The sequence below is a fragment of the Falco rusticolus genome, chromosome 4 (genome assembly GCF_015220075.1).
Source record: "Falco rusticolus isolate bFalRus1 chromosome 4, bFalRus1.pri, whole genome shotgun sequence".
In the NCBI taxonomy this organism is placed as follows: domain Eukaryota; kingdom Metazoa; phylum Chordata; class Aves; order Falconiformes; family Falconidae; genus Falco; species Falco rusticolus.
The window spans coordinates 29,035,535-29,061,456 of record NC_051190.1 but is presented as its reverse complement, the minus strand read 5'-3'; the positions used below and the strand labels follow the sequence as shown (position 1 = coordinate 29,061,456).

The following is a 25,922-nucleotide window of genomic DNA, read 5'->3' as shown; positions in this document are numbered from 1 at the left end:
TGGAGTCCTGCGTGCAGGAACTCTGAGCAAGCATGCGATTCTGGTGTAAATTCCCAGGCCGTGGCTGTGCTGATGAGCGCACTGCTGGCAGCGGGGGGAAGAGCCGAGGGACCAGGCAGAGCAGCTCTGGTGGGCTCACGTTGACCTCAGCCTTGCTGGTTTGCAGCAAACCTCCTTCGATGCAGCATTGCTATTTTTTTTTTTTTTGAAGCAATTGGGGAGAAGGCAGATACTGGGGTGGTGCTGGGGGTCTGATCCTGCCCCTGTTCGGGAGCAGCTCCCTCCACAGCACCCGCTCCCAGCTGAGCACTCACTGTCCCTGAGCGTGCACCTTCGTGTACCACATCTAACCTAGCCCAGACAGGCCTCAGCCAGACCCTTGGCAAAGGCTTCTTCAGCCAATTAGTGGTGTGATGTGAGCTAATGAGGGCTCTCTGCCCAGCCTGCTGGAGTTGAGGAAATCTGATGCCTGCTGTTCCAGCACTTTAGTATGTTTTGGGTTTTTCAGCAAGTGAGTTCTATTAAGTTACAGGTTATAATAAAGTATTTGGAGATCGCTATGTGCAGGTAAATCCATAAAATGGAGGATTTTGGCAGTGTTTTGATAATCTGGATGCTGTTTTGTCGGGGCAAGGAAGGCCCAGCGAGACCTGTGTTTGCACAGGTCCAGGTGGGGGGCTGTACTGGGGAGCACTGAGTGACACAAGGGATGGATCCGCTTTGTCCACCTGAGCAGATCCACCTTGTCCATCCAGTGGGTGCAGACTGTCACTTTTGGGTGCCAGTGTGGCACGTACCTGCTTAGCATCTCCCTTGTTGCTGCTCAGGCCAGGCAAGTGGTGCTTGCAAAACCCTTCTGGAACTTCACCGTCTGGTTCCTCGGCAGCTTCCACATCAGGGCTGGTAATTTTATTTTATCTGTGGAGGGCGGTGGGAGCGCTGTCCCAGGGGACGCCTGGGCCTTGGGATGGGGAAGGCGGAGGGGGGGCCCCGCTCTGCGGCCGCGCAGCCGCTAGATGGTGGTGCGCAGTGTGCACGGGAGCATCCCCGCATCCCAGCCCGCAACGCCCGTGTGCTTCCCTCCCTTCCCCGGGAGCATCCCTGCATCCTGCCCCTGCAATATCCATGCCCTTTCCTCTCTTCCCTAATTGCATCTCAGCCTTTTCTCCCCACTGCATCCCTGCTCCTTCCCTTGTTCCCTCCCGGAGCATGTCCCTGGCAGCTCCTGCAGCAGAGCTCTGCAGCACCTTTTGTGCATGCTCAGGGCACCTTCTCTGCGCTGGTGCTCCATGACTCAGAGCAGAACAAGACGCTGGGTGTGTGTGTGGGGAACCATCCACAACCAACCAAACCAAACTGGTCTGTGTTTGCCCAAACCGAGCCACTGAGCCAAAGCTGCCCGGTGAGGCAGAGGGGCTCTGCTGTGTGCCCCAAGGCCCCTGCGGGGGCAAGCTGCTGGCAGGCTGGGGATGGAGCTGATCTGCAGCCATGCCGGGCTGGGGGGCAGTGGTGGGGCCAAGCCATAGCAGAGCGGTGGTGCCTTTAGCTGTGTCCTTACACCAGTGACTGTACCGCTGCTCTGCCATGTTTCCCTGAGCAAATTGTATTGCAGCTTTGGAAACTGGGCTCAGAAGTTGAGCCCTGTGGTAGGAGGGAGCAAAGCTCTGGTCCTCACTGGCCCCACAACCTCTGCTGTGGTGTGAAGTCTGGAGCAGGTCTGGTTTGTAGGGAAAGGGGGGGGCGTTGGTGGTCCTTCGGTGCTCCACGCTTGCTCTGTACGGGCAACAAGCCCGGCAAAATCACAGATAGCATCTCTTCTCTCCTCACCTGAAAACAATTTTGAAAATAAAAACAGGGAGGCAGAGCCAGGAGGTGTTACCTCACTCCTTTTTAATGTTTCAGATGGGAAACAACCTTTCATCTCTCCCAGGGTATAAGGCAATTTGCATTTCAAGAGGTCATGATGTAGCAATGTCATTCTACCATCTGAAATTAGTTACTAAAAGTGTATTTGGAAACAAGACAACGCACACACAGAAAGATGGCCTCTGCAGGCTCAAATTAAGGGCTCATGTCATCCCTGATTTCCCTGGCTGCTGCTGAAGGATGCTGAATCAGGGAGGTACAGGCTCTGCCGGGGATGCAAACGATGCAAAACCTCTGTGCAGCTGGAGCTGCTCTGGCCACAGGGGATGTGCCAGGCTAAGGGGGACACAGGTGTCCCCTGGGAATCGGGGGGCTTTGTGCCCTACTGCCGTGTGCAAGCTTGGCTCTGGAGGGGCTGCTGGGGTGAGGATAACTCAATAACCATCTCCCTGCAAGCCCTGCCTCCCAGCTCCCGTGCTCGCCCAGGTGCCGGACCTCAGCCTGGCTCCAGCAATCCAATTCCAGCTAATAAAAAGCCTCTGGCAGCCCCCAAGCTGGGCCAGGGCCGGGGTTTGCTGGGTGCTGCCTGTTTTGTTTTCTCAGCTGCTGCCTCTGCCCTCCCTGCACTCACCGCTGCCACTTATTTATATTGGAGTTTGCATTAGCAGATGCACTCTGGGATATTCAATTACCTATAAAGAGCTGGAGCAAGGCAAGCCTTTGCTGAAGTGATCAAGGGGGTTGGGGGGGTGGTATTTTCTTTCTTGATTTTGGATGTTGTTTGTGTTTGGTTTGATTTTTTTTTTTTTTAACTTCCTTTTAAAAGAGATGTGGGAGGGTTAAAGTGGTAGCATTGAATTAAAAAAGAAAGTGGAGTAAAGAGAGGGGAGAAATAAATAAATAATCCTGTTTATGAAATGAAACAGCTGGGTAGAAAAACAATCTCTGGGAAGAAAGCAGCTCCCAGGGCTATTTTTAGTGCTTTTGTTTCTTTTTCTCCCCCTGCCACTGCCCCCCATCCAGGCTGCGGGTTTGGAGCATGTCAGTCCTGCTGTTTTCCCTCACCTCTTGACTGCCAGGTGATGCTTTTTTTTAATTTTTTTTTTTTTGCATATTATTTATAACACAGAGGCAGGGGGAAGGGCAGCAGCAGGCAGGAGAGGCCATGCAGGCATCACCCTCAGCCCTGTCTGGGAAAACTGGGGGGCAAGCTAGCAGGGGCGGCCATGCCTCTCCTGCAGGACCTGTGGCAGCAGCAGGGTTACCCCGGAGCTGGCCATGGCCCCCCCGTTGCTCCTCGGGGCTGCTGTAACCCCTTCCAACCTCCCCTTTGCCCAGATGCTGGGTGGTTGCAGTTGCTGTGCTCCCTGCAGCTCCAGGGCAGGAGTCACCTTTGGTGCGTTTTCATCCGTTGTGAGCCCCGCAGCAGCCAAGGCTGGAGGATCCCAGGAGATCCATTGGGTCCTTCTCCTCCCCCTGGGCACCATCACTCCACAGCCCATCCTAGCACAGCTTTTCTCCACTGCCCTCAAAGGCACCCGGCACTGCAGCCTTCCCCAGGCGTCCTCCCAGCACCTGTATCCTCCCTCTTCCCCAGATCTCCCATCACATCCCTCCGGGATGGTGCTGCTGGCCCAGGACTCCTCTCCCGGCATCTCCTCTACCACCACCTCCCCCCGCCAAGAAAACCACCAGACGGGCTCCCATCTTTGTGCCTTTATGGAAGAAATACATAATTCTTTTATTATTCAATTAGGAATTTAACACAGAATCAGGTGATCACTTTAAGAGGATTTCCTATAAGGCAGGATTTGAATAACCAGGCTATGAGCAATATATTCCCTTAACTGGTTTATTCCTTTATCAGATTTTTTTTTTTCCCCTAAGCACTTTAATGCATTTACTTTCCCATTGTCGACACTTTCCTCCACGCTCTTCCTCCCTCCCCAAGCTTATGCAAATCCCCCGTAAGGCGTTTAATGCGCCGTGTGTGTCAATAGTGCCGAAATCTTCACGGCGGCATTAGGCTTCATGCATGCCCTGGCTGATTAAGAGGGGCGGTGGGGGCAGCCTGGCTGCCCAAGCCCCCTTTCAGCCCTCGCCGTGGGGCCGGGGAAGGGGCCCCCAGGCTGGGAGATGCATTTTTTTAGAGAAAAGGCTGGAGCTGAAAGTAGCTCTTTTCTTTTGCAGGGCGAAACGTGAATGGGGAGCACGGGGCTGAGCTGTCTGCCGCTGTTTGCTGCCCTGTCACTCAGCTTTCAGGGTGCTGGGGGTGCGTGGAGGTGTTAAACTTGGGGGGGGATGTCTGTGGGTGGGATGTGGGCAGAGGAAGGTGGGAAAATAATCCCCAAGCCAATATCTGCAGCAATTTGCGTGCCCGTTGCCTGCCCGAGTGGCAGTGGGGGTGCAGGGTGCATTGTGCCTGGGTGCCCACCTGCCCCCAGAGCCCTGTGGAATGGCTTTGCGCATTGCTGGCAGGAAAAGCAGATTTTTCTTGCTAATTGTGCCACTGAAGGCTTAAGGTGGCTCAGCTGGGGGCTCTGCCCCTCGCCAAGGCACTGGGTGATGCTGCCCGGCCTCCCTTGCGCCGCTGGTTTGCTTTTCCAAGGAAAAGCACCTTGCCAGCAGGCCTGGCTTGCTGTCCGCTGGGTCTTGTTTTGGAGCGGGGGTTTTTACAGGGTCTCACGTACCCGGTGGGTGGGTTAGAAGCCTGGAGCACTGGCTTTGAGGGATGCATTTGCCCTGCTCGCCTTGGTGGAGCATTCACTCTGAAACCTACAGACAACTGCTTGGACACTGGAAAAAAGGAAGCATGGGGAGGAGGGCAGCATGATGGGAATAGCCAAAGGGGCTGTATTGCCTGTAACCTGTGGTTTCCTTGTTGCCAGAGGAGCCCTTGTAGCTGCTGGCAAGGCCCTTTGCAAGCCCAGGATTGGGGGAAAAACCCCATCCAGGGGTGGCTGTCACCGTTTTCTCCTTCCAGAGCAATATCTCTTCCCTCAACCTGGATCTTTAAATAGCCCGGTGAGTGGGAGCAAGCTGAACCGGCCCTTCCCGGCCCTTGTTTCCGCTACGCCTGCCACTGACTGTCTCCTTTTTTTATCCTGTCCTGCAGCTCTGCCTGTGCATGCAGCAATTATGCAAAATTGCAATCAAGGAGCTGAATTAGCAGCTCATCTTGGATTAATTAGTGATGGATGCAAATCTGCTCCAACAAAGAAGGTGGGGGGCTGGGGGAAGGTAGTGCAAAGGCTGTGGGTATCCTCTCGGTTTATCCAGCTCTCCCAGGCTGGTTTAGCTGATGTGGAGTGGGAGGGATGTACAGAGTAACCCCTTGCAGGAGAATCAGGGCATCCGCATGGACGTTGGTCCTTGGCCTCAAGATGAGGGATAGGTGCCCCAAAGCTGGTGCTCAGCTCAGCCCCTGCATCTCCCTGAAGCATTAAAACCCAGTGTTTTGGACTTAAGAGTGGTTCCTCCTCCCACCTCAGTCCTGTTGCAAGGCTTGGGAAAAACCCAGTTAATCCCAGTGGCTTCCAGTGCCGAGCTCCTGCCAGCACCAGGGATTTCTGTTTGCCTGCAATCGGATTGTGACAAACCCCTCCACTTGCATCAAATAAATTCCCTGGCTACTCTCTGCTTCTTGCAGGCCCTGCTAATCCCCAAGTGTGACTCCAGCCAAGAGACAACATCCCTGATTAATCTCCACCGTCTCCGTGCAAAGCCGGCGCTGCTGAGGATGCTCCCGGTGCTGGCACGGCACGCTTGGTGGGCACTGGGAGCAGACCTGGGGGAAGGATGGCGAAGGCTGCGATGCTATTTAAAGGAGCTTTTCCAAGAGGGGATTGCAGGCTTGGGAACAGCCTCCCCTTCCTGTGAAGCAGAAGAGATGGATGCACAGCACTCCTGGGAGCCCTGAGCGTGGGGGTGTGGGAGGGGGGAGCTCAGATGTTTCATCTTTGCCTGCCCCCCCACCCTGCTCAGCAGTCACAGGTACAGTGTCACCCCCCTGGCTGGTGCAGAGGGGACGCGGCATTGGGCACAGAATGCCTGGAGCTCCCTGGCAGGGTGAGCACAGCTTGGTTAAGGAGTTGGGTTTTGCTACTCTACAACAACCATGGGGTGGATTGTGGCTGTGCCCACAATGGGGACAGAAGGAACAGCTGCTTCCCACGGTCCCCAAGGGTTTAAAGCTGGGGCTTGAGGGTTTTGGCAGTACACTGGAATGCAGACACCTGAAAGGTCTCTCCTTCCTCTCACCTCCACAACAGCAATGATTAATAAAACCTGACTCCGCTGGAAGGGCAAGAAAAAAAACAGTACAGGGGATTTCTGGAGACCATCCTAATCCAACGTCCCTGAGCCAAATGAATCAGCAGCGTCTTATTCTGCCTGGCGGGATTAATCAGCGTTCGAGCAGGCTCCAGGAAAGCAAGGTGAGTCTCTGAATAGCAAGGAGCCATGGCATGGTGGCCACAGAGTGTTAACTGGTTCATGGAGCGGAGCAAATCCCTCCTCATAATCCAGCAAACACTGCTGGGATGCACCCACTCGTGTCAGGAGCTGTGGGACAGCAGAGAGAGACAGGAAAAGGGGAGAAGGCAAAAATACCTCTAAAAAGCCGTGGTGTGGGTGAGGGATGCTCTGTGGCCCACATTGTTGGGTGTGGAGTTGCAGGGAGAGACTCCAGGATGGGGCTTGGGTGGGATGTCCCTCCTGCCACGGGGACCAGGGTGTCTGGGTCAGCTTTGCCCCATTGCACCTGGAGCATCACGCCTGGCAGGTTTTCCTGGCTGTTAAAGTGGGTCAAGCAGAAACCCAAGGAGCATCCAAGCTCACCAACCTCGAGCCAGCTACATCAAGGCTGAATTATTCAGGGCCAGTGTAAAAAATTGAAGAGCCCAGCAGAACTCAGGGAAAGCCCAGCTTACGGGACCCCCTGCCCCCATACCCTCATTGGGCAGAGCCTGCTCATGCTCGGTGGGGCACCTTGGGAGGGCAGACAGTGTGGTTTGGGTCTAACGCTGCCCTTAGGGATGGGAAAATCAGAGAAAAAGCACTCTGAGAAGTTCACCCTGATAGGTTCGCCTCCCTGTGGTCCCCCCTAGCCCTCCAAGCCACAGCAGTTTCTTCAGGTACCCCAGCATGTCCCCATTGCACCCACAGCAGAAGCAAGGAAACCCCCTCGTTCCCCAGAACAGGGATCAAGAGGTCATGATTGTAGATGGTAAAAGTCAGGGGCTTGTTCTTTGGCACAAGGTGTTCGGTCGCAGCATCTCCCAGTGGCTCAGAGAGCATTGGGGAGCAGAGATGCTACCCTGGGCTCAGTCATTTTTAAGGGCCACCTCCCCCCCTCCCCTGGCTCCGTAGCTGTGGCTTCAGGATGGGGAGCAGCAGCTCGCAGGGAGAATCCCTGCGGAAGGCATTGAGTAATGCTGCCTGGTGAGCACAGAGCAGCAGGGCCTTGCCGGCGAGCCGTGAAAAGGCGAGCGCACATATGCTTCAGCTCATCCTGCTCTTTTTGTAGAGCACTTGCACCATCTGGGTGCCAACCAGCAGCAGGCACAGTCAGGGAACCCCCACCACAGTCACCCCCTTTTCTTAAATTTCCAAAGTACCTGGAAGGGGTGATGGAATCTGGTGCAGGGAGAGGGGGCATACCCCAAGAGGAGTGAGGTGCTTTGAGATTTTACAGTGACGCTACTAAATTAGAGCTGAACAAACCCAACCAAAACGAGCAGCCCAAAAAGTCCCTGCCTTGCACTGGTGCGCTGAGCTGTGCGGGTGCTCAGACAAGGGGGAGCAGGGAAAGCTGAGCCCCTGGCTCCAGGCAGAACTCAGCACAGCAGTCTAGTTTGCTCTGAGCCAAACTCCAGCTACTTCAGCCAAGGAGAGAAGATGGAAATTTCCACCTGGCCTGTTTTCTTCCCTGCGATGAATTTGTGAGAGACCTTTCGCTCAGCCCTGCTCCCGGCAGAAGGGCGGCTGAGGAGGCACAGCCGGTTTTGTCTCTAATTTCCTTTGGTGTGAGTGGCAGCAGCGCATCCCGCCGGCCCTACACACTGATTTATACAACACAGCATTTATTGACTGCGAGATCCTAATTCACAGCCCGGCGCGTTGCAGCCATGGCGTGTGAGCAGGGACAGTACCTCTCCCTCCCACAGCCACCGTCCTCCCATGCTCCAGGTGGGGAAAGCCCAGCAAGGGCTGGTCCCCCAGGGCCCTCACCCAGTCCTTGGTGGAAGGGGGCACCTGCTCTGTGTCCCCTGCACTTTGCTGCTCCTGCGAGAGAAAAACAACAGCATCAAATCCCTGTGATTTTGCTTGCGGCCTTGGCCAGCTCACCCAGCTCAGGAGGGTGGTGACACCCATGACATCCCTGCCTGGAGTACCCTCCTCAGGGACACACGTCCTCTCACTGGACAGATGTCCCCACTGTCCCACACTGTTCCCTTCCTCCTCTGCTCCCACCCCTTGGGTATGTTGGGGAACAGAGACCCCCCCACTTGCTTCCCCCAAAAGCTGTGGGATTGCTGCGTTCTGCCAGCCAAAGCTGCAACCCACCCATCCATCTGTCCTTCTGTCCATCCATCCATCCATCCATCAAGGCTGCTGTCTGTCCAACTATCTATCCTTCTATCCATCTATTCTGTCCATCTGTCATCCATCGGACAGCTCATGCTGACCCTGCCAAGCCCCTTTCCAGGTCTGGAAGGACCCTGTCCCTGCAAAGCTCCTGTCCTAAATGAAATGACCTGGGCTTTCTTTCTAATTAATCTCTTTGCAATTAGCTCCAGGCCTTCAAAACCACCCTAAAGGGCCTACAGGTGGTGCCTATGGGCAGTACCTATGGAGGGTACCTATAGACAGGGGTATGAATGTGCTCTGTTGGCTAGAGACACCTCCCGCCCGGGGGCCGGGGCTGCTGGGGGCGGGGGGGCCTGGGGCTCCCCGGCTGCCAGGCCCCCCGGGGGGCGGAGGAGGAGTGAAGGGAGGCGGGGGGATGCGGGCGGGAGGCAGGGCCGGGGCCGCCTCCGCTCCGCTCCGCGATCGCAGCCGCCGCACCCGCCGCCGGCGGCCCCCTGCGCGCTCCCCCGCGCCCCCCCACCCCCCGCTGCGCGCCCCCGCTGCGCGCCCCCGCTGCCCGGCGGAGGCTCCGGCATGGCGGGGCCGGGGGCCGGCGGCCGGCGGCGCTGAGCGGGGCCGGGGCAGCGCCGATGCCGCAGAGCCGCCGCGGCGGAGCGAGGTAAGAGCCGCCGCCGACCTGTTGGGCACGGCCGGGCCCGGCTGCGTGCGGGGCGAGCTGCGGGGAGACACCTCACACCGCCCCCCCCCAGCCCCCTGCCCTCCCTCCTCCCCGGGCTGCCCCGCATCCTGCCCCGGGCGCGGCCGGGCACGGGATCTCCCCCTCTCCCTCCACCGAGGAGGGATGCCCCAGCCTGGGCGGGGGGTTGGCTGCCCCTCGGTTATTGCAACTTCGCTGCTTGCAAGATGTCGGGGGGGCCTTTTGCCAGAGCAAAAACCGTTTCTCTGCCCGCGGGAGGGGCGTGGGGGGGTGCTGCGGTGCCCGGGGCTCAGCCGGCACTGGGGGGCAGCGGGGGGCTCCCCCGCTCTGCCCGGCCCTGCAGGTTCTCTGTCCTACCACCCCTGGCCGTGATGGAGGACCCCCCTCCCCTCCCCCGCTGGGGCCGGGGGGGGCGGCAGGGGCCAAGTTTACACCGCGGAGACGGGTGTAAAGCTGGAGGGAGGGGAAAAGCCGCTTTACCGCGATGCAGGGATGCTCGGAGCAGGCGGGGGCCGGAGGGCTGGTCCAGCCCTGTGCCTGTGCAGCGCATCCCGCTCCGCTCCCGGCCCCTGGAAGTTTGGGTCACAGTAGGTACGGGGTGTTTCCAGCCGGCGTGTTCTCCAGCTGGGATCTCCGCTATGGAAAAACCCTGCAACAGGCTTTCCCGGCATCCTGGGAGATGCCTCCCACTGGGTTTTAGCGCCTGGGGTAGCATCAGGCACAGAAGGGTGCTTGGTGAAGGGGATCACAGCCAGCTCCTTTGTGAGCAGTGGGATGGAGTGGTGTCCCCAGCCAAAACGTGCCCTGCTGGGTTGTCCTGCCCACGGGGCTCCAGGATAGGGAGGTCCTGGGGCCCCCCCGGCATGGCACAGGGTGGGGACCCCAGCCTGGCCCCATCCAGGCCCCTACCAGCACTGTGGCCTCTGCGCAGCATCGGGCTGTGCCATGCTGCTCCGTGCCACCTGTCCCTGCGGCGAGAAGATGTATTTTGGGCTTTAGGGCTGCACTCACGAGGTCTGTGGGCACCACATTTGCTGCCCACCCCAGGGCCCCCCAGCATCTCGCCCATCTTGGCAGCCAGGGAGATGCCGCAAAGCCTCTCTGCTCCTGCAAGCGCCACGTCTGGCAGGGAGACCACAGAAATAACCAGCATCGATTTTCCCTCCCTTGCCTGCCTCAACCTGCTGCCTTGGAGGAGAATTTTTGTGATTTTTCCCACCCCCCCCGGCCGGCTGGGTGGTCCGTGGGCACGGAGGCAGGCTGGCATCTAGCGACTGGCACCGGTAATACAGAGCGGCACCCCCACCGCCCCGGGCTGCTCCCCCGGGCCTGGCCTGGGGTGGAACTGGAGGGATGAACTGTGTTTTGGGTGGCTCTGGTAGGGTTGCTGGAGGATGCCAGGTGTTTGGGGAGCTCATTTTGGGATGTATTTGGTGCAGCCCCTCTCTGGCATGCTGCTGGGGTCCCTCCAGCAGCTCCCTGAACATCTCCCTGCTTGCTGTGTTCCCTCAGAGAAGCAAATCCAAAATGCTCACCTGAAAAGCCAGGTCGCATCCCATCCTCTCCCTGAAAAGGCTGTGGGAGTGTGTCTGCTCCTGCCAGTGGCTCTGCCCCAGCCTTGGGCAGCAGAGATGCTGAAAAAGGGCAGAGACCAGAGGAACCATCTGCTGCCTGCAGGGAACAAGGGCTTCCCAAGGCAGCCGGCATCTTCCCCAGCAGCCTCCCTCCATGAGTGGCTTTCACCCATTAATTTCTCTTAATTGCTTTTGGAAATCGCAGCAGCGTTTGGTATTGGTAGCATCCCAGTAGGTGCTGAGCTGGGCTGGGGCGAGCGCTGTGCCTCCGGGGTGGCTCACGTGGATCCCTCCGATCACTGCTCCCCACACCACATCCATCCTCCTGCCCAGCAGGCCGAGGGATCCCTGCTCTTCTCGGGGAAAGCATCTTTCCAGGTGGAAAAAACACAGTAGCCAGAGGGATATGGTGAGGTGGTGAATGCTCAGGGCCACCCACCCACCATCCATCCCTTGCAGACCCTTGGCATCACCCGGGGATGATGCCCAAGGGGGGGGCGACAGAGGAGCCGTGACCCAGCTGTGCACCCCGGGGGTGTCACCGCTCTCCCTCCCAGGGTGGCCACCATGGGCTCGGTGGGAGCCGAGCGCTTCAAGGAGCTGAGCCCAGCAGGGACACCGGAGGGCAACGTGGTGATGAGCTTCAGCTTCGACAGCTACCAGCTGGAGGAGGATGAGCTGCAGCGGGGCAGCCAGGCCAAGGGCGTCCTCACCTTCATGGAGCCAGGTAAGGGCAGGCACGGCCCTGACCAGGAGCTGCGTTCCTTGTTGGTTTCCCACCCATTTAGCAGCTTCCTGGGGTGGGTTTAATAGCCACAAATGGCCCAAAATGCCCCGAGATTGCCTAATGCCTTTTTTGGACCTGTTTGTACCCATGTGAGCTGCCACAGCATCCCACGGCGGTGGGCTCTGCAGGCTGGCCAGGAGCTGAGCGTTCATGCCCTGGCTCGTGCCCAGCCTGCAGCTTCGCCCTTCCCGTGCAGGTCTCAGGGATGCTCACGGGATTCACCTCAGCCCTGCTCCACATCTGAGGCAGCCTGTCCACCCCCACCCCCCTCAACCCCTCCTGCGCCTTGACTTTGCCTGTTACCTACTCTGCCTGGCTCTCACGTTATTTGACTGCAATTAAAACTCATTAACCCCATGAAGCCTGGGTGTTTTCCTGTCTCCTGGGTCTCACATTGCAACGCCTTTATTTAGGGAAGGAGTTTCTCAGGGCTGGGGTTGTTTGTGAGATCTGCAGGGCACTGGGCTGCTTGCTGTGGGTGGGACAGCCTCGTCTGCCATAAAGGATGTGGAAGCATCATTCATAGCCCTGAGGATATGGGTGCAGGTCCCACGGCTGCAGCAGTGCCACTGTCATGTATCTTACTCTTTCCTTCCCTTTTTGGAGCAGTTTCAGAGGATCCTGAGCCCCAGGATCGATACCATGGGATTTACTTTGCCATGCTGCTGGCTGGGGTGGGATTCCTCCTGCCATACAACAGCTTTATCACCGATGTGGACTACCTGCACCATAAATACCCAGGTAGGTCTCCAGCATCTGCAGCACTTCTCAGCCACCCCAAACTTGGGGAGAGGTGGGCTATGCTTCCAGGGGAGCCAGATCCCTGTCATCCAATGCTTAAACCCTCTGCAGGTACCTCCATCGTCTTCGACATGAGCCTCACCTACATCCTGGTGGCCTTGGCGGCCGTCATCCTCAACAATGCACTGGTGGAGCTGCTGAGCTTGCACACCCGGATCTCTGTGGGTGAGTGGAGGTCCCCATGCCCCTTGGCACTCCCTGTGCTGTCCCACCACCCACCTCTGTTTCCCACCTGCAGGCTACCTCTTTGCCCTGGGGCCCCTGCTCTTTGTCAGCATCTGTGACGTCTGGCTGGAGCTCTTCACTCGCAGGCAAGCCTACGCCATCAACCTGGTTGCTGTCGGGGTGGTGGCCTTTGGCTGCACAGGTATGTGGGACAGCGGCTGGTGCTGGGGGGCAACCATTCCCATCCCCAAGAGCCATGGTCTCCTGCGACAAGCTCTTGCTCTGATTGCTATGAAGGTGACCCTTGTGTCCCTGCTCCATCCCCTCCACCTCTGTCCAAGCACTGTGGGACTAGTGCGCTGCATTGGTCCCCAACACCGCTGATCTGGGCCACCACAATGGCTTTGCTCTCAGCTGGGCTGCCATGGTGGCTTCCCAAGCCTCTGCACCTCGTGGCCAGTGGGAACAGCCGTGGTGGGGCATCCAGGGAGGACAACAAGCCTCCCTGCCTTTGTGGCAAGGAGGCTTCGGGTGCTGCAGCGGCTGTTTGGGAAGGATGCAGCTCCCGGATGGCACCACGCATGGGCTCCCACTGGGGTTTCTTCCCCCTGTCCGGCGTTTCGGCTGCAGCAATAATCCCTCCTTCTCCCCTTGGTGTGTCTCTCCTGAAGTGCAGCAATCCAGCTTCTACGGCTACACGGGGCTGCTGCCCAAGCGCTACACGCAGGGAGTGATGACTGGCGAGAGTAAGTACCTGTGTCCATTGCCCGCGTCCACGTCTGACCACATGGGCTTGCTCGGGGGGACCCTCCTGTGCCTTCTCCGGGAGCCCCAGTGAGTCCCCAGCACAGCCCAGCCGGGTTGCCAGCAGATCAGGGACTCCCCAGGGTGCTCCCCAGCATAATGGGGTGATTAATGGTTTCTAAATCACTTGCAAGACCCGCTGCACTGCCTCGCTGAGCTGGGGGGGCGGGATGTCTGCCAGGAGCCAGCTTCATCAACCCAAAATCACTGCTGGTAGCTCCTCCACACCTGGAGGCATCACATCCACATGGTGGGGGCTGACGGGGGTCCCTGAGCCACAGGGCTCAGCGGGACCCAGTGCCGATAGCTCTCCCATGCCACCAGGCACTGCCGGGGTCATCATCTCGCTCAGTCGTATCTTTACCAAGCTGCTGCTGTCAGACGAGAAGGCGAACACGGTCATCTTCTTCTTCATCTCCATTGGCATGGAGCTGACGTGCTTCATCCTCCACCTCCTGGTGAAGCGCACCCGCTTCGTCCGCTACTACACAGCCTGCTCCTGCAAGGGTCTCCCCGAGACCCGGGGGGCTGGTGACCATGGGACAGGCTACCGCGTTCACCACGATGTCACCGCTGAGGATGTCCGATTTGTAAGCCAAATTTGTAAGGGGTGGGGGGTTCCCTGCTGGCTCCTGGGGTCCCTCTTGCCACTGGAGCTCAGCACTGGCATCCCTTCTCCCCCCACCCAGGAGAACCGGCAGCGGGGGCAGCCGAGCCCCCCCCAGGGCAGCCCGGGCCTCGAAGCTGAGCTCGCTGGCAGCGGCACCTACATGCGCTTCGACGTCCCTCGGCCCAAAATCAAGAGGAGCTGGCCCAGCTTCAGAGGTTGGTGGTGGGCTTGAGGGGCAAGCCATGGCCAATGGAATGGTTGTGGAGCATTTTATGGGGTGGAATGAGCAATTGGTGGCCCAGGGTGTTGGGGAAGGGTCATCCCCTTCTCAATTTGCCCAAAACCATGGGACAACCTCATCTTTGGAAGCCACCCTTTGGGTGCAGGCAAGACTGTCGGGCTCTGCAAGGGGAGGGCTGCAGGTTTCGGCTGAGCTGTGCTGCCCATCCCTGCCAGACATGCTGCTCCACCGCTACGTCGTGTCCCGGCTCATCTGGGCCTACATGCTTTCCATCGCCATGACCTACTTCATCACGCTGTGCCTCTTTCCTGGGCTGGAGTCGGAGATCCACAACTGCACACTGGGGGAATGGCTCCCCATCCTCATCATGGCCATCTTCAACCTCTCCGACTTCGTCGGCAAGGTAGGAGAGAGGCCACCACCAGCGTGGTGGGGGCCTGCCTCCTTTTTGTGCCCTCTTTCAAAGCCACTTGGCTCCACCAAGTTGTCATCTCCACCCATGGGTATCTAATGGGCGTGAGGTTGCTCACTGGCATGGCCGAGGTGGGGCTCCTGCAGCAGTTGGTCTTTGCACCATCTCATCTCCTCCTTGTTGCCCCATTTCGGGCACCATGTTGCCCCCCACCCCAGCATGCTGTCTGACCCTTGCTGCAGATCCTGGCTGCCCTGCCCTACAACTGGAAAGGGACCCATCTCCTCGTCTACTCCTGCCTGCGTGTGGTCTTCATCCCCCTCTTCATCATGTGTGTCTACCCCAATGGGAGGCCCACCTTTGGCCACCCCGCCTGGCCCTGTATCTTCTCCCTCCTGATGGGCATCACCAACGGCTACTTCGGCAGCGTCCCCATGATCCTGGCTGCCGGCAAAGTGAGCCCTGAGCAGCGGGAGCTGGCAGGTAGGACCGAGCCCTCTCGGGAGTCCCATGCAGGGTGGCCAGAGCACCCTGACACCCATGTCCCTTCCTGCAGGGAACACCATGACCGTGTCCTACATGACAGGCCTGACGCTGGGCTCAGCCGTGGCATATTTTGCCTACAGCCTCACCAGTACATCCCACAGTACCTGTTTCTACACTGAAACCTCCAACGGCTCCTTTACATCAGGGTACTGAGCCCCGGGGCGGGGCGATGGGGACAAGATGGGACCCACTTCCCACCACAGTCCCCACCACCCCGCTTCGCCCACGTCCCTCCTCAGGGAGGGAGCCTGGAGCTGGAAAGCTGCCCCAGGGTGGACAGGGACCGGCATCCTGTTGACACGGGGCCGTGACATCCCGAAAGGGCCCGTGCTGCCCAGCCAGGCGCTGCACAGGGCCACGTCTTGGGGTGACATTCCCCCCGACACCCCAGAGGACGGTTCCATGGCTCTTGGGGGGCTCCCCATCAGCGATGCGCAGCTCTCCGGTGGAGGCAAGGGGGTATTCTCCTACTTGAGCCAAGCCAGTGCCAGGAAGAAGAAAATACTGCCAAATCCCAAAGGGAAGAGGACCAGTGCTGGGGAGGAGGGTGACGGAGGGATGGTGAGGAAGAGGAGGCGCAGGAGAGGAAGGAAATGCTCCTTAAGTCCCCGGGGCTCTAGGAAGCTAGGTCTCAGCTTTCACTGATGGTGCTGCAGGTTTTCACCAAGAATAACTCACAATCCCTCCCCGAAGACACCAGTTGCTGTGTAGAAGACCCAATCCACTTCTGCTGGTTGGAAAAATACTTTTTTTTTTTTTTTTTCCTTCTTTTTCTTCTTAGTTGTGTCTTGGTTTTGCCCCCCCAACTGTCAAGAGGCAGGGTCCTGCCTTCCTCCCCCCGCCCCACACTGTGGGTCTGCCCCATCACAACGGGGCAGGGGTGGGTCTGGTGGCCACAGCACTGCAGAGGCCACCCATGCGCCACTGCTGAGCTTTGCGATTTATTGCAAGGGACGTAACTGAAGCTGACGTCAGATTAAATGTCTTTGCAATGATGCCTGGTCATTAGCTGTGCTACTAGGCACTGCAGGCACTTGGCTGCTGGTGATGGGCTGGGCTGGCAAAATGCCTGTCCTCTCGGGTCTTGGGGTGCCCTTGTGCTGCTTGGGGCACCTTGGAGACCCTTCAGGGTCCCCTCTGTCACCTGGAGTGGCTGGACTTGTCACCAGGTCCCATCAACCTCCACCCCCTGCCAGCCTGCAAACTACTGCTGAAGCACACCACCTTTGTGGGCAGCAAGGGGAAGAGGGAACGAGCCGAGCGGAACAGAAACCATCTGGAGAAGGTGCCAACAGCAGAGCCTGCTGCTTTGTGGGACTGGCTGCACCTCGCTGTGCCAGGAGGCAGTGGGTGCCGCCTCCCAGGGAACCGAGCCCAAGGGCTGGAGGCTGTGGGAGCAGGGGGCAGCAAGCACCAGGCTTGGCACCCCAGCCCAGCCCCACCAGCACCAAAGGGTCTCGCCGTGCCATCCCCGGCTGGGTGAGGCACAGCTCACACTGAAAAGAGCAAACCCAGCGCTTCATCCTCAGCACATCGTCCCTGCAGGGCTCAGGGTGTAGGAGTTGCCATGAGCATGGTCGCTGGGGATGGACTCGGCTCCTGCCCCACGGGCCCCAGCGAGCTGAGACCTCTGCTCAGGGTTCCATCCAGCCGGGCCACCCCACAGGGTGTCCCCAAAGAGCCACACAGCACCTGGGTTGGGTCTTTCCCCAAACACAAGGCAGGGGCTGAGCCCCAAAGCAATCATTGCCACCAAGGGGAGAAAAACCCCGCAGTCAGGACAAGCGAGACAAAGAAAGATGCTTCGTTGTGTTGCTTTTTTTCAATTATTTTTTTTTTTTATGAAAAAAGATCACACGGAGTTCTCCAACAAACAGAATGCCAAAAAAATTGTTTTAAACAAAACATAAACAAAACAAAACAAAAAAAAAAAGACAAAAACCTGGCTCTCCTTTCCTCTCGATTGTCTGAAATATCCTTGTGTTCCATAGAAGGCAGTGGGTTTTAAGTGCTTTCTATTTAACATTAGCATAAAATCTCTCTCGCGCGCTCTCTCTCTCGCTCTTTAAAATATGCTCACACAATTTGCTTCTAGAAGTACAGTACACTTTGAGCGTGGGGGGTGTGCCTGTTCCCAGATCATTTACAATCACAATCCAACAGGAAATAAAAAATAATATTCTAAACGTCAGACTGTGTTCATTTCTGTTGTTGTTTTTTTCCTTTTTTTTTATAATTTCATAATTTTTTTCACAGTTTTAAAAAGTTTATATTTATATATATATATTTATATTTATATTTATAATTAAAAAGTTGAATCCATTTAAAGACTTATAATACAGGAGGGCTAAAGAGTCTTTTGGTACATTAAAACTGTACAGGCTAGAACCGTCACTATCCGCTGTGCCGGGGCGCCGGTGGCGCGGGGTGGAGATGGTACGAGCTCAGCACCATGTGGTTCATTTAAAGGACGAGGGGTAACTTTGCAGGGGTGTCCCTCTCCCCTGAGCCCTGGCCTCCAGTCTCTGGTACGCAGCCGGTACCAGGGCGGATAGTTTCCAATCTGTCCTTGTCGTAAGCATCTCCCCACCGGAGCCTGGGCCGTCGCTCCCGGCCGAGCCAGGCCCCGCTCCGTGTCCTAGCAATCTGTAGTGCGAGTCGGTAGTTGCAAAGATCAGTGCGTCTCTTGGAGTTTTGTTTTGTTTTAAGTGCAAGGATGTTGCATCGTTGCATGGTTCTCCTCTGGTGGCCCCTCGGGCCAGGTACAACGCCGGTGCGGCAGCGGTGATGCTCCAGGTGCCAGCGTGTGCCCAGTGGGAGTGAGACAGCGGGTCAGCTCCGCAGAGGGAAGGAGGGGGCGGTGGTGGTGGCTCGCTGGGAGCCGTGGGGAGGTTGGCCAGCTGGATGGAGCGAGCTGAACGGTCCCCTCCCCGAGCCCAAGGTGGCAGTGGGGCTCTGGCTGTGGAAACATCATAGATGGGCACGAGCGGGCTTCACACTCTACTCCCGCTCCGTTCAAATGATGGGCGAGGGCTTCCCAGCAGCTCCACGTCTGCTCGGGCAAGGCATGGGGGATATAGCTGGGCGAGGGATGCCAAAATTCAGTAGCCTGTGGGCTCCTCTGCTCCGAGCACCGAGCAGCAGCTTTTCCCAGCCATTTCCTGCCCCACTTCACTGCGCACTCTGAGACGAGCTCTTTGTTCTCCAAATGTCACCCCCTCACCACGCGCTTGCTCCCTCCAACACCTTTCCAGGGCAGGAGGGACACAGAGTGACAGGGAAAGTGGGTTCAGACTGTTTGCTCGAGGCAGTGGGAAGGCAGCATCCCAGACTGGATGTTGGCTTGTATTCCACCTGGCTCCTTCCAGCCCGTCGGACCTCTTCTGCCATCTCTGTGCTGGGGCCAGCTCTGCCCCTTCGTGCTCCACGCTGCCGGCTATGGTCCTCCAGGGAAAGGGAACTGCAAAAAGGCGCTGAGAGGATCGAGACGAGGCGCTGAGAGAGACTCATCTCCTTTCTCTTTCACCCTGTCCTTCCTAAAGGGTCATGCGGAACTAAGCAGGAAAGGGAATATAAGGACGGAGAGGAGTGTACACGGAAGGCTAGTGGGTGTCCTTCCATGTACAGGCGGCTTCCGAGTTACTGATGGGGGCAAATGACACAAAAGGGATCCCTCCTGCCGGGGGGGCCCGCTGGTGAAATGATCACAAGACCCATGTGCTTTCCTGGACCAAAAGGAGGAAGGGAGAAGTTGGTCAAGTGTCACCTTACTTAAAGCCACTTCCAGAAGAGCCTTGGGGTTCAAGCACCACCCCTACCCCTCCAATGGCATCTTCCTCAAGTCCTGTAACTGCTTCCCCAATCCCTTTCTTCAGCCCTCTCCTTCCTCCTCGTGTCTCTCGCGCTATCCTGTCTGTAGTGTGACACAGAAGTCATGAGCATTGAAAGAAACAATCATGTCGTCTGAACAGGCACGTCCTCAGGTTTGTCCCGTCCCTTCCCAGGGGGTGGCACATGTCCCCTGGGCAGTCAGCAGATGACAGGGACCCCATCAGTGTTGAAGATCATGCCCGTAGTGGGCTCGTAGGTCCCTGCAAGGTAGTAGAGGTCCTCACTGTCTTGGTATTTCTTTGTCTTTAGCATCTGCTCATACTGATCCAGACCAACAACAAGACACTTGTGTGAGATGGTCTGGACATCGTTTTCATCCACGTGAGAGGACTGGTAGAGGGCTCGCTGCATTACAGGAGTGGAGGGAGATGGAAAGGAGCCATTAGATCTCACAGCATTTACAGCATCATCTTCAATATGCAGGAAAAATGTCCAACACAACTGGCCAGGGCTTGTGCTCACAGACAAGCAGAACTCCCCATGCATCCCCACTGCCAGCCCAGGGGAGGGACACTGGGAATCCGCAGGGGCAGCACGGACACGATCTGCCCAGCACACTAAACCTGAGCCCTCGCTCTCAGCTCCCACCGATGGGAATGCCACAGCCACCAAGCGCGTGGGCAGGGGAATACAGAGGCCAGGAGTTTGTCATCCTCACTTCAAGGATGCAAATGCAAAGATGGGTGCCGGACAGGTGCTCCCAACACCCAGCACCTGTAGCTACTCCCACCATCCCAGAAACACCCACCCAAAGTCCTGGGCACTGCCGACTCAACACCTGAGGAAAAACGCAAGAGCCAGAGAAGCTCGGGGGGCATTTCCCCAGCAGCGTTTGCTATGGAGCCCCCAGCATCCCCTGCCAGCCCTTCCCAACCTCACCAACCTCCATAAAGTCCTTCCTCTGGTTGGATGCCTGCAAAGCTGTGGACAGACTCCTGCCTGATTTCTGATCCCAGCGCTGTGCCCAAGAGGAAGAGAAAAGAGAAAACAGAAATTAGAAGCAGGTGAATTAGTTGGTTTTCCATGCTGTCACCTCCTGCCCACCGCATATGCTTTTACAACCTCAACCCCTGCCCACAGGTACTGGTAACAAACACCAAGAGCCTACTGTAAACCACAGTGCGCACATGTGCAAAACGCAGTGCTTCTGAGCGCCAGGGCCGGCGTTCTTACACTGCAAAAGGCTTGATCCGGCTCTTGAGACTCTTTTCGGACCGACACAGAAGTCTCCACTTCCTAGTACAATCCAACACACCCTTCCCCTGCTCAAGGGGCAAACACCAGGCTTGTCCACGCCACAGGCATTCCCCACAACATGAAACAAAGGGGCCACCCCCACTACAGTACCAGTAACAAACTGGGCCACGAGTGCTTTCCTCATCCTTGGAAACACAAGGGAACAAGCAGCTTTGCAGCCCTCTCAGCAAAGGGGACCAGCTTACCTTGCCTTCGTTGAGTTTCTTCCCAGGGTTGGTTTCTTCTGGGTGATAAAACCATTTGACTCGGACGACCATGTTGTTCCCCCACGACTCCCACATACTCTGGATCCGGCCAATGTAGGGCAGGTTGGGGCGGCCGGCTGAGAGGAAGACCGCACAGTCTCCAATGCGGATTATCTCCTTGCCCCGGACGATGGCCTTGTAGAAGAGCTTCCTGGCCTTCCCTTTCATTCCCCGTCTCTGCCAAGAGAGGATCGCACAGGTGAGCAACCAGGGATCACCCAGGTTTTCCCTGCCTACCACTTCCTGCATCCCACCCTTTGCTGTCGGCAGAGCCACAGCATCCACAGGCATTCATTCCCGCAGGAAACCGGGCAGAGGGACACACCACACAGGATGGCTCCCCCAGACACAGCAAAGGGCAACCCCAGTCTCCTTGCAAACTGGAGACCTTGCCAGCAGAGTTTCACCACCTCAGGAGAAGGGAAAGGCGTCAGTAGGAGGCACCACAAGGCAAACACCAGTGCCAAGCACTACGGAGCAGTGGGAGAGGCTCTGTTTACCTGTGTGGGTTTCCCAAACCACTTCCACAGCTGCCGTGCTGGGAGGAAAGCAGCGATCTTGGGCCTGTTCTCCACCGATGGCAGCCGCTGGCGCTTGGCCAGCTCCTTGGTGGTGGGCAGGTGGATACCCTCGCGCTTTTTGGGCCTGCTCTTGTTGCCGCTCTGCTGTGGTGCCGGCTGTTGCGCCGGCTGCTGCGCCGGCTGTTTCTGGCTCTGGGGGTGGGAGGACGCGCGGGATTTCCCTGCCTGCTTGGTTTGCTTGGGTGGGAGGGTCTGCTGCACTGAGGAACTTGGCTGGGCCTCAGCTACTTCGTCATCGGAGCTGCAGGAGGAGTCTTCATCTGTAGTGGAGGACGAAGAAGAGCTGGAGCTTGATGAAGAAGAGGTTGATGAGGCTGAGGACGAGGACGAAGAGGAGGAGGAAGAGGAGCTGCTGCTGGAAGAGGAAGAGGAGGATGAGTTGGAGGACGAGAGAGGGGTGGATGCTCGCGAGCTGGCTGAGCTGCTGTCCTGGGCTTCCCCTCGGTTCTTCTCAGCCTCCTCTTCTCCATCTGACTCTGAGCTACTGTCACTGCTGTTGCTCTCTGACTCCTCCATGGCTGCTGGAGCTGCTGCCTTTTCCTCCTGGTCCTTCGAAGCAGTGAGGCTCTCTGCTGAGCCATCAAACTTTCCTCCGAAGCTGGCAGGGGAAGGGTCTCCCTCAGCTGCTTTGGCTCGGGAAGATTTCTGCTTGCCCTCCACACCCACTGCAGGGGAATAGCCTAGCCCCAAGAGACTTTTGCCATCTCTACGACTGGCCAGGTTTGAGTCCTCCAGCATCCTCATCGCCTCCTTCATCTTCTTTGTCTTTGGAGACATCACACCCTCATGGTCCAGCTTGATGAGGATTTCATTGTCATGCTTCCTCTGACCCTTGACCATGCTGCCAAATTCCTGTGTCTCTTCTGTCGGCCGCCCTTTCTTGGCCTTGGCTTTCGACACCGAAGCATCGCTGGAGCTGAAGGCCGCCAGTGTCCCTGGCAGGTCACTGTAGGGTTCCGTGCCAAGGATGCTGCCGAACACAGCAGGCTGGTAAGTGGGTTGCGGGGGGCTGTGCAGCTTAGTGGAGATCTTCATTTTGCTGGCCTTTGACCGCTTTTCCTCTGTGGGGGCAGGAGAGCCTCCAGTCGGCAGCAGTTGTGATTTTCGCGACCCCTTCATGCTTGGCTTGCCCAAGCAGGCTGGCTTCTCTGGGACTGAAGAGGTGACAGGTGAAGACTCAACCTGATCCTTCTCTTCTGGCAAGGCAGCCTCTTCTGCAGAGGAAGGGAAACACAAGGCATGATGATAGCCCTCAAGATGGGCTTTATTAGCTCATACGCAACCAAACACCGACACCGACCAGTCCCTGGCCAACGGTGGCTCGTTCCTGAATGCTTAGGTATCCCCAAAGAGACACAGGTCCTCACCGCTCACTGAACAGCCTTACTAAACAGCCTGGCCTGATGGCAGCACCTGTGAGCAGCTGATGGGCAGTGCCCAACAATGCTGCTCCAACTGCAGGGGAACCAAACTGCAGATCTCCTGCATCTTTGGCCCTCCTGATGGCCGCTGAGATGCTCAGCTGAAAAAGAGACCCTGCTCCGCAGCCCTGACTGACAGAAGGAGGCTCTTGCAGCACAGGCCAGCTACCAAGACAGCCTCCTGCAAACCGCAGCCACAGCAGAGCAAGCTGACGCATGAATGTTCTGCACTCAAACAGTGCATCCGTTCACTTCCAAATCTTGCCCCAAACAACAGCACTAACTTGGGAAGAGTGGTGGGGAACTGTGCAAGGACTCTCTCAACTCCAGGTCCAGCAGTGGCAACAACCTACCAGCTTTCGCTTTGACGTTTGGCTTTCTCCCTCGTCCTTTGCCCTTTGACACAGGCTCCTCTGACCCCAGTGTAGCTCCCTCTTTTCCTTCTCCAGTGTCTTTGCTGGATTTACGGCTACGGCGCTTGGTGCTGGGCACCAAAAGGGCCGGGGAAGGCTCGGCACCTGGAACAGGTCAAAGAGATGGACAAATACAGTCAAATAACATACAAACCAGAGATGGGACACAGCAAATGTATCGCTATCAATTCTGCAATATGGACTGGGCCTTTTTCCCTATGGGTTATATCCCACCCCCCATGTCCATAATTGATGGTGCAATCTTTGTGATTGGAAGCCTGTGAACTCATCTCAAAAAATCTCAGAGGCAGGTGGCCTGAAACTCCCTGCATTTCATAGTGCGAAGTGTCATCCAAAAAACCGAGTAGTAAGACTCACACTGGATCTTGTAGTCAGGTGGGAGAAGCCGAATGTGAGACAGCGGGATACGTCCCGTGTCGCCGTCATCAAACTCTACTGTGATGAGGTCACCATCTTCCTCCAGGTCCAGGGCTCCTGTGGGGTGGGGGAGCAGAAGATGGGATCAGGAACAGACATCAAGGTACAAACCCCTTGTCAGGGAACTGGGGACGTGGGGAAAGACAGGGATCCTGCACCAGCTCCAAAGCATCCCAGCCCCACCTTTCCTAGGCTGTGCAGGGAGAGCACAGAAGGCTTGCTCTGCAACGGAAAGTCCCTGATAATACTAAACCAGCCCACCCAGTGTCAAATTTCCCAGTCAGCAGCACTGCTCCAGAATATAACAACGATTCCAGTTTGACTTCCTACCTCTTCCCCCTATTTTCCTCTATTCTTACAGAAATTCATTTCTCTATTTTCACTGCAGTATTTTTTTTCTTTCTTTCTTTTTTTTTTTTTTAACCTGCATTTTGTAACTGCTCTCAGCAATCACAAGCTGCTTTTCACCTTCTCTCCCAGGAAAATAACCTGTGTTCCCACCCTCTCTGGCATCAGCATCACCGGTCTACAACAAGTAATTCTTCCCTCATACACACACAGTGTGAACAAGAGCCCAAAAGCAAGACCAGCCATGGTAGAGCTGTCCAGGGCTCTTCACTGGCTTTTTAATGGGACCAGATGGTGGAGCTGATGTGTCAGAGGTAAAGCTACACTACAAAGTGTGTAGCTCATTTAGAAACCTCCACAACCTCAGAAATCTTTGGTGCCTGGAGTTAATTCTGACTCTCAAGTGTGTTGAATTCCCCTCCTATTTTAAGCTTCTAATTGCTCAGACCTCTTCCTGTAAGAGTGCATCTCCTGGACCGACATGATGTTAGTAAACCAGCATCCAACTGAGCTGGGCATGATCTGGAGGAGAGGAACGGGCCAAGTTCTGACGCCGGGACACTCACAGCAGATCTCACAGCTTTCCCAGACATCCCTCAGGACACGCAGGACTGAGACATCCCTGGTTCACAGCGCAGAGCAGCCAGGGTGGCCTTACCTCGAACAACTGTCCCTGGGTAGAGGCAGCGGTACTGCTGGCTCCAGTAGGCTGCAATCCTTGTGCCCTCGGGCAGGAATCGCACTGAAGGTGGTTTCACATCGATGATCTGCTCAGGGAGAGAGGAAAGCAATTACTGATGTTCTTGGCACCAGCACAGACCACCCCACCACATGTGGCATGTAGGCAAAGCAGCTCTGGAGAAGGCAAGGGGCAGTTTCCCTGCTGGGGAATGGCTTCCTGCCTGCTCACAGGGTAGCGTGAAGGACTACCCCTGCTGGCACACAGGCCCAGTGCCCACTGCCAGTGGGGAGCTCAGCCACAGGGCAGTGACCCACACCACAGGGAGCTCTGCCCAGACTGACCATGGCGGCAGGACCAGGGCATCCCTGCAGCCCCAGCTCGGGGAAGAGGAGGCTTCCAGCTAGCCTCCTCCACTCCAAAACAGGGCTCAGGCACCAAGTACAGGCACCCGCTGGCCTCACGTACCGCTTCCTGCAAGAGCTGCTCCAGGCAGTAAATGTGGGGACGGTTTCCCCTCTCACCTTCCACCACCACACGGTATCTGAAACACAAAGGCCCAGTCATACAGGGCACAGGGAAGACATCAGCCCAATCAGCTAACATCTCCCTCTGACTCCTACCACCAGTTTATTTGAGAGTGTTTAATGAGAGGTAACTGGATTTTCCTCAGCACTGATAAACCAGAGTGAACTCTCCTTCCCTCCCTGCCAGGCTCCATCAGTCTCTCTCCAGCCAGTTCTACACTACCCCCGGATCAATCCCTGCATCCCCATTCACTGGCAGAGCCCAGGTGGATACGGGAGCCCCTCAACTCACATGTCTGGTGAATGCACTGTCTTGACATGCCCGGCATAGAGCAGCTTATCATCCATGGGGATGAGGACACGCAGACCATCTTTCAGCTCATCCTTGTCAATTATGCAGGAGCGGGGAGCTGTGAGGTGTTGGAGCAAGATGAGGATTAGGGAGCACCATACAGGAAAAAGCAACAGCAAGGGGAGAAGGAAACCTCACACTTCCAGCATCACCCTCCCCTAGGAAAAGGCCAGTAAGCCCTTTCCAGAAAGGGCTCCCTCCCTCTGGCTGGCTCCTGGCAGAAGAAAATTTTGCCCTCTTGGTAATAATAAAAAGTTCCCCCTCTTGTTAGTAATAATAATATACCAGTATATGAAAACAGGGCAGCTCAGAGACTGGGCTTCATCTAGATGTCACAGTGGGCCACTCTGATAAGGCTTGGTTTTGGCAAGCCAAATTGACTGGGGAAGTGGTATCTCCACCCCAAGAACTCACGGCTTTGCATGAGGAACATGTGAAAGCAGCACAATCCTCCTCTGAGCAGCCCTGGGAAACTTGCCCAGTCCCTCTACCTGTACAGTTAGCCCCCCGGCCTCTCCTGCCCTCACCTGGTGTGGGCGGTCGCTCAACCAGCATGCTCAGTGGGATGTTCTCATCCTCTGAGAAGCTGCTGTCTTGGTTGGGTTCAAAATCCTCCTCTGCTGCCATGCTCTCCATGAGCTTGCTGACAGCTCCTCCTTTCCCTCGGTTCTGCAGG

The 25,922-nt window shown here is 56.9% G+C and overlaps 2 protein-coding genes across 5 annotated transcripts in view; one reads left to right on the top strand and one right to left on the bottom strand.

Annotated features, from left to right (window-relative positions):
- The first annotated feature begins 5,541 nt into the window (after positions 1-5,541).
- SLC29A4 (solute carrier family 29 member 4) lies at positions 5,542-15,854 on the top strand. 2 transcript variants are annotated; one of them, XM_037383757.1, is made up of 12 exons: positions 5,542-5,859; positions 6,138-6,302; positions 11,286-11,455; positions 12,125-12,256; positions 12,368-12,481; positions 12,555-12,683; positions 13,153-13,227; positions 13,610-13,875; positions 13,975-14,110; positions 14,352-14,539; positions 14,791-15,031; positions 15,105-15,854. In XM_037383757.1, exons 3-12 carry the CDS (start codon positions 11,296-11,298, stop codon positions 15,245-15,247), a joined length of 1,584 nt encoding a protein of 527 aa, XP_037239654.1. In that variant the 5' UTR covers positions 5,542-5,859; positions 6,138-6,302; positions 11,286-11,295; the 3' UTR covers positions 15,248-15,854. The 2 variants fall into 2 exon arrangements, with proteins under 2 accessions (XP_037239654.1, XP_037239653.1); XM_037383756.1 differs by lacking the exons at positions 5,542-5,859; positions 6,138-6,302 and adding an exon at positions 9,040-9,115.
- A 1,052-nt stretch (positions 15,855-16,906) lies between these two features.
- The window catches only part of TNRC18 (trinucleotide repeat containing 18), a 57,585-nt gene continuing 48,569 nt past the window's right edge, over positions 16,907-25,922 (bottom strand). For all 3 annotated transcript variants that reach the window (XM_037383752.1, XM_037383755.1, XM_037383754.1), the window contains 10 exons: positions 25,774-25,915; positions 25,187-25,304; positions 24,836-24,911; positions 24,347-24,455; positions 23,281-23,397; positions 22,843-23,007; positions 20,988-22,282; positions 20,428-20,664; positions 19,869-19,943; positions 16,907-19,330 (listed from right to left, as the gene is read on the bottom strand). In XM_037383752.1, the coding sequence (XP_037239649.1) occupies positions 19,124-19,330; positions 19,869-19,943; positions 20,428-20,664; positions 20,988-22,282; positions 22,843-23,007; positions 23,281-23,397; positions 24,347-24,455; positions 24,836-24,911; positions 25,187-25,304; positions 25,774-25,915 (2,541 nt within the window). In that variant the 3' untranslated portion in view covers positions 16,907-19,123. The remainder of the gene's footprint in view (positions 19,331-19,868; positions 19,944-20,427; positions 20,665-20,987; positions 22,283-22,842; positions 23,008-23,280; positions 23,398-24,346; positions 24,456-24,835; positions 24,912-25,186; positions 25,305-25,773; positions 25,916-25,922) is intronic.